Source organism: Erythrolamprus reginae, chromosome 9 (genome assembly GCF_031021105.1).
Source record: "Erythrolamprus reginae isolate rEryReg1 chromosome 9, rEryReg1.hap1, whole genome shotgun sequence".
NCBI lineage: Eukaryota > Metazoa > Chordata > Lepidosauria > Squamata > Dipsadidae > Erythrolamprus > Erythrolamprus reginae.
This window is the reverse complement of record NC_091958.1, coordinates 37,757,375-37,763,881: the sequence shown is the minus strand read 5'-3', so window position 1 is coordinate 37,763,881 and position 6,507 is coordinate 37,757,375. Positions and strand designations below refer to the sequence as shown.

Here is a 6,507-nt window from a genome sequence, read left to right as displayed (position 1 = left end):
GGTAAACCCCCCTGAAGAAGCAATGAGACCCCCCCAATTGGCATTTTGTGGGATAGGGGAAGGAAGTGGGGTGAAAGCAGTGATGGGCTCCTATGGGAACGGTCAGGAATACAGTTCCGGTAGTAAAATTTGGAGCTCCACCCCAGAGCACCCAATTTGCACTGAAAGATGTTGAAAAAAAATGAATAAGCCACACCCACAGTGTGGTAGTAAAAATTTTGCTAGCCCATCACTGGGTGAGAGCAGGGCTTGTCCTGGGCATTGGTGGAGAGCAAGTCAAGGAATAGAATAGAATTCTTTATTGGCCAAGTGTGATTGGACACGCAAGGAATTTGTCTTGGTGTATATGCTCTCAGTGTACATAAAAGAAAAAGATACATTTGTCAAGAACCATTTGGTCCAACACAATGATTGTCATAGGGGTCAAAAGAGCAATGAAAATCAACATTAATTAAAATCTTAGGATATAAGCAACAAGTTACAATCATACAGTCCTAAGTGGGAGGAAAAGGATGATAGGAATGCTGAGAAAAAACTAGTAGTAATAGAAGTGCAGACTTAGTAAAAAAAAAATTAACAGTGCTCTGTAGCGGCGTTTTGAGGGGTAGGAGTTGAAACAGTGTGTGAACAGGATGCGAGGGGTGAGTAAATATTTTCACCGCCGTCTTTTGGACTCATGCAGTATACCGGTCCTCAATCGAAGGCAGGTTGGCAGCAATTGGGGTTTTTTTTCTGCAGTTCTGATTCTCCTCTGAAATCTGTTGTTTTTGTTGGGTTGCAGAACCAAATCAGACAGTTATAGAGGTGCAGACGACAGACTCCATGATTCCTCTGTAGAACTGTATCAGCAGCTCCTTGGGCAGTTTGAGCTGCATGAGTTGGTGCAAAAAGAGCATTCTTTGTTGGGCTTTTTGATGTTTTTGATGTTAGGTGACCATTTTAGGTCTTTAGATAGATAGAAGATAGATAGATAGAGATACATAGGTAGGTAGACAGAGAGAGAGAGAGAGATAAAGATAGAAGATAGATAGATACATAGAAGATTGATAGATTAGATAGACAGACAGACAGATAGATAAAGTCTCCAGAACTGAACACAGTGGGGGGAGGGGTTTTCCCTGGGGAGCACTAAGGAGGCAGGGCAGAGGCAAGTGAGGTCACAGAGACCACTCAGCCAATGAGAAACCAGCAAGGAAGAGGAGATTCCCCCAAGAAGCCTCAACTTATTTGAAGAGCCTCTAGACATCTGACATGTTCTGGACGCAGGCAGTGAGAGGGGCCCGAGCAATATGGACTGAGGTCGTTCAGACAGGGCGGGGCACAGGGTTCTCGGCGTTGCGCCGATTTTCAATGACATCTCCTGCCCCTCAGCTGCGACGCCAACCCCTGAGACACCTGTCCATTCATGAGTATCTCAGCATGAAGCTGCTGAAGGAAGCAGGCATCACCGTGCCCTTCGGCTTGGTGGCGCGGACACCGGAGGAAGTGTACAAGGTGGCGCGGAAAGTCGGCACCAACGACTTGGTGGTGAAGGCTCAGGTTTTAGCCGGTGGGCGAGAAATGGGTGTTTTCGAAGGCGGCCTGAAGGGTGGCGTGCAGATCGTGCATTCCCCAGAGGAAGCGAAGGAGGTGGCAGCGCGCATGATCGGCAAGAGGCTCTTCACGAAGCAGACAGGCGAACAGGGCCGGATCTGCAACCAGGTATTCGTCTGTGAACGCCGCTACCTCCGCAAGGAGTACTACTTCGCCGTCACCATGGAGCGGGATTTCCAGGGTCCCGTCATTGTCGCCAGCTCCCACGGCGGGTCCCGGATCGAAGACGCTGCATCCGAAATGCCGTCGTCCATTTTAAAGGAGCCAGTGGACATCGCAACGGGGCTACACCTGCGCCAAGCCGTCCCTTTGGCACGGAAAATGGGCTTTCCTCCACGGCTGGCAGAAGAAGCAGCGGAGACCATGATCAAGCTGTACAATTTTTTCATCGCCTACGACGCGGTCATGGTCGAGGTCAACCCATTGGTCGAGGACATCACTGGGCGGGTGATGTGCATGGACGCCAAGGTCATATTTGACAGTAATGCAGCATTCCGTCAACGGAAGGTCTTTGAGATGCAAGATTGGACACAGATGGATGAGAAGGAGAGGACGGCATCCAATGTGGGGCTGAATTACATAGCGTTGGAGGGGAACATCGGATGCCTAGTGAACGGAGCGGGATTGGCTATGGCCACAATGGACATTATCAAGCTGCACGGTGGCACGCCGGCGAATTACCTCAGTTTGGGTGGCCGCGCCACAGTGGAACAAGTCACACAGGCTTTCAAGCTCATCACCTCAGATGAGAAGGTCCAGGCGATCTTGGTCAACATCTTTGGCGGGCTGATGCGCTGCGACGTGATCGCGCATGGGATTATTATGTCGGCTGAGGACTTGGCGCTGAAGGTCCCAATTGTGGTCCGCCTGCAAGGGACCCGGGTGGCCGACGCCGAAAACCTGATTGCCGAGAGCGGCTTGAAGATCCTGGCTTGCGACGACCTGGACCGCGCGGCCGCGACGGCAGTCGCGATCGCCGAGGTCATGACGCTGGCGAGGGAGCTGGACCTCGACGTGAAGTTTCATTTGCCCAACTGAGGCGCCAGAGATGGATGGGGCCCACTCCTGCTTCCTCCCCCCCATTTGGGGGCGAGCATGGGTTTGCACCCCACACGCGTGGCTCAATTTCAAGATGGCCACCCTGCAACTATAATAAAGACTGAGTTTAAAGAAAGTTTGTCACCGTAAATTTGAGCCTCTCTCTCTGTCTGTCTCCATCTCTCCATTTCTTTCCATCACTCTTTCTTTGTATATCTCTCTCCAGCTCTTTCTTTCAACCTCTTTCTCTCCATCTTTCCATCACTCTCTTTATCTCTTTCCATCACTCTTAATCTCTTTTCATTCCATCACTTGATTCATCCCTCCATCACACTTTTTCACCATCTCTTTTCATCTCTTCCTGTCTTTCTCTCTCTCTTTCCATCTTTCTCCCCTTTCCACCGCTTTCTCCTGTCATCTTCTTCCCTCACTCTCTCTTATCTCTGTCAGATTTTGTAGATAAATCACAGCCCATGTGAGCTATGATGAATCAAATCTGGAGGCGACGGATTAAGTTACAGAAATGGCTTCAAACGAAGTTACTTTTATTAATAAAAACAAAGAAAACAGCTATGCCTGGTCCCAGGCTCTTACTGTGCATCTTACATTTTTAAAGACTAGAAAAAGATGGATTCTTCCGAAGAAGAAAGGAAGTGATGCTGGCTGTCCAGACATGATTTTACATCATCATGGGTGGAGCTAATTAACATACACACAGTTAACTATTTAATTATTGAATGTCTCTGGGGCTGGCAATACACAGCGTGACAATCTCTCTTTCCATCACTCTTTCCATATTATTGCCTTTTTTCATCTTCTTTATTTTTTAGATTTCACCACTGGCCTGAGTGAACAATAGAGAGAGAGAGGCCTGAATGAAAAGTAGAGACAGGCCTGGGGTCTTGATAGAGACAGGGGGGGCTGAAGGAAAGATAGAGAGTGAGGCCTGATGAAGAATTAGAGAGAGAGGCCTAAGGAAAAGATAGCTAAATAGACAAGAGAGAGAGGGGCCTGAGGGAAAAGTAGAGACAGGCCTGAGGCTTAGATAGATAGATAGAGGGAGGCCTGATGAAAAATTAGAGAGGCCTGTGGGAAAGATAAAGAGAAGGGTTTGGGAGAAAAGTAGAGAGAGGCCTGAGAGAGAGATAGAGAGAGGAGAGCCCTCAGGGAAAAGTAGAGATTGACTTGAGGGAAGGAAAGAAAGAAAGAAAGAAAGAAAGAAAGAAAGAAAGAAAGAAAGAAAGAAATTTGATTTAATTGTTCATCTAATAATTCTTTGTAACTAATTGTTTTTCTGGGGGAGAGGCTCACCTGATTGGAGGGAATCCCCACTGGCAGGTGGATCTGCTCCTCTGCTGGATCTATTTTAAGGATCGCCTGGCCTTCTGCTTTGTCTTCAGTGCATTCAGAACATGAAAGTGGAAAGAGCAAGGGGGGGAAAGCCTTCCTCTCCTCTTTTGAATCAGCCTCTTCACTTTGCAGGAAACAAAACAGGAAAATGTGTTTGAAAAATGAGTTCCACAAATGCCCAGCAGAGGGCAGCAAAATACCTCTCTTGGTCTTTCAAGATCACCTGGCCTTCAGAAAATTAAAGTGGAAGAAGCAAGAGGGGGAGAAATTTTCCCCTCCTCTTTTGAAACAGCCTTCCTGTCTAATTAGTCATGTTTAAATCGCTTTGCTTTGCAGGAAAGGAAATGGGGAGTGTGTTTGAGAAATGAGTTCCACAAACATCCAGCAAAGATAGATATAGAGAAAGAAAGAGAGAGAGAGAGAAAGATAGAATGAGAGAGAGATAGTAATAGAGATAAATAGAGATGGATGGATGGATGGATGGATAGAGCTGTTATCAAAACACAAATTCACACCAGGAAAACAGAAAAGGGTAAGAAAGAACCTCACTGTTGTCCCTGCTTTGATGCTCTTTAGTGTCAGAAGGAGCAAAAGGGAAATGTTATCAAGATTTCTGCTAGTATCATCCATATCAATAAAGTGGAGTTCTAATATTTCTTGGGTTGGTGGCTTCCCAGTCTGATGTAGCTCAAAGGATTGACAGAGAGGGCAGTCCCATAGACTCTGTGCCTCCCAAGAGACATGGATACAGGATGGTAGAGTATTAGGCTGTGGGGATGGTTGATTTGGAGGAGAGAGATGGTGGCTCTTCAAAACTTTTTTAACTACATCGTATCGGCAAAGATGAAGGCAAAACAAGATCCAGCTAATTCCCACCCAGAACCACATGGTTGAAATTCAGGTTTTCCCTCCCCATTTTAGACCAGGTGACATTGTCCAATGTCCTGGTGTTGTTCTGAGAAAGTCTGGTAAACAGCTGCTGAAGTGTGGTTCTCATGGCTGGCATCTTGATGTCTGAAATCTAAATTCTCTCCCTCTACCCACCCATAATTCTTTGGAAACTGGGGAGCGATAATAGTTACATCAGCAAAAAAGCCTGTTGAAGCTTGAGAGTGGCCTTTGGCAGAGTGCCACCTTGGGAGCAGAGGTTCAATGAGAGAGACTATTCTGGTCCCTGATGGAAAGGGAAACAATCAGAAGTTGTGTCTTTTGCTGTATTTCATCATGTCCTCTGTGTAACAAAGAGCATCTCTATTCCTTTCCACCAGAGCATCAATCAAAATATGAGCCGGGATGGTGCAGCAGGTAGAGTGCTGTTCAAATCTCATCACTGGCTCAAGGTTGACTCAGCCTTCCATCCTTCCGAGGTGGGTAAAATGAGGACCCGGATTGTGGGGGCAATAGCCTAGCTCTGTTAAAAAGTGCTGTTGCTAACATGTTGTAAGCCGCCCTGAGTCTAAGGAGAAGGGTGGCATAAAAATTGAATAAATAAATAAATAATAAATCATGGTCATCAGTTTGGCCACCTGAGCCTCCCGTTCTTCCCCTTCAGCTGTGTTGTTGAAAGCCAGAAACCGGTTCTCACATCCAACAACATATTCCTTCAAGTTTTCATCTTTGGAAGATATAATATTTTGCAGATGAACAAGAGGATTGTGTAATCCTTGGCTTTCAGGCCAAAAACTTCTTTGATTTGTTGAGTCACGTACTCTTCCTTCTTGCTGGTAACAAAAGGATGCATCACGTGTAGAATGATGAGGGGACCTGGGGAGCAAAACTTCACACACTTCCTCATCTCTCCAGGAATCCATGATAGGGATTGGAAAAGCCAGGCGTATCAACAACCACAACCTTCCTGCCCTTCAGCTGTGCCTCCTCCCTTTGGCATCTCTGTGTTATTCCATGACATCCCAACTCAAAGACTTCCCTTCCCAGCATTGTGTTTTCCGTTGCACTTTTCCCACTTTGCAATCCGCCCACCAGGATGGTCCTCCGTTCAGACTCTGCAACCCAAAGGGGAGGGGAGAGGAAAAGGGGACTGGTCAACATCATAGCCTGTCCCTTCAGGACAGTAACTTCCACCCCCTCCACCCCCCACACCGCCAGGGACCATGACTTTACCTCGGATGCTTCCAGCCATTTCTAGACACATCGCACAGCACAAAACCCAGGATTTCTGTGTGAAAATCAAAACAGAGTCAGCCAAAGGAGAGGCCGCCTTGCAGGGAGGTTGCTGTTGTGAGCCGCCCCGAGTCTACGGAGAGGGGCGGCATACAAACCTAATAAATAAATAAACTCCCTTCTGTCAGAGGAGGAATTGGAGGTGGGGTAATGAAGGGCCACCCCCTCCTCACTGCCGTACAGGCAGACCCTTCTGATCCTGCCCTCTATGCCATCCCCCGTTTTATGCAGCTCTTCAATTCTTGTGATCCTGCACTTTGGGGTTTCAGGAATAGGGAGTAGGTTGATGTCCAGTGTGGCTGGCAGCCCCCCAGAGCCAGCTCCATGCTTGAAGAGACCCTGTTC

General features: G+C 47.4%; 1 protein-coding gene and 1 pseudogene across 1 annotated transcript; one reads left to right on the top strand and one right to left on the bottom strand.

Moving 5' to 3' along the window:
• The first annotated feature begins 1,328 nt into the window (after window positions 1-1,328).
• LOC139172552 (succinate--CoA ligase [ADP-forming] subunit beta, mitochondrial-like) lies at window positions 1,329-2,631 on the top strand. Its single transcript, XM_070761704.1, has one exon. It carries the CDS (start codon window positions 1,351-1,353, stop codon window positions 2,629-2,631), a length of 1,281 nt encoding a protein of 426 aa, XP_070617805.1. The 5' UTR covers window positions 1,329-1,350.
• A 2,543-nt stretch (window positions 2,632-5,174) lies between these two features.
• Window positions 5,175-6,121, bottom strand: LOC139172551 (GTPase IMAP family member 9-like; annotated as a pseudogene).
• Window positions 6,122-6,507: the final 386 nt, after the last annotated feature.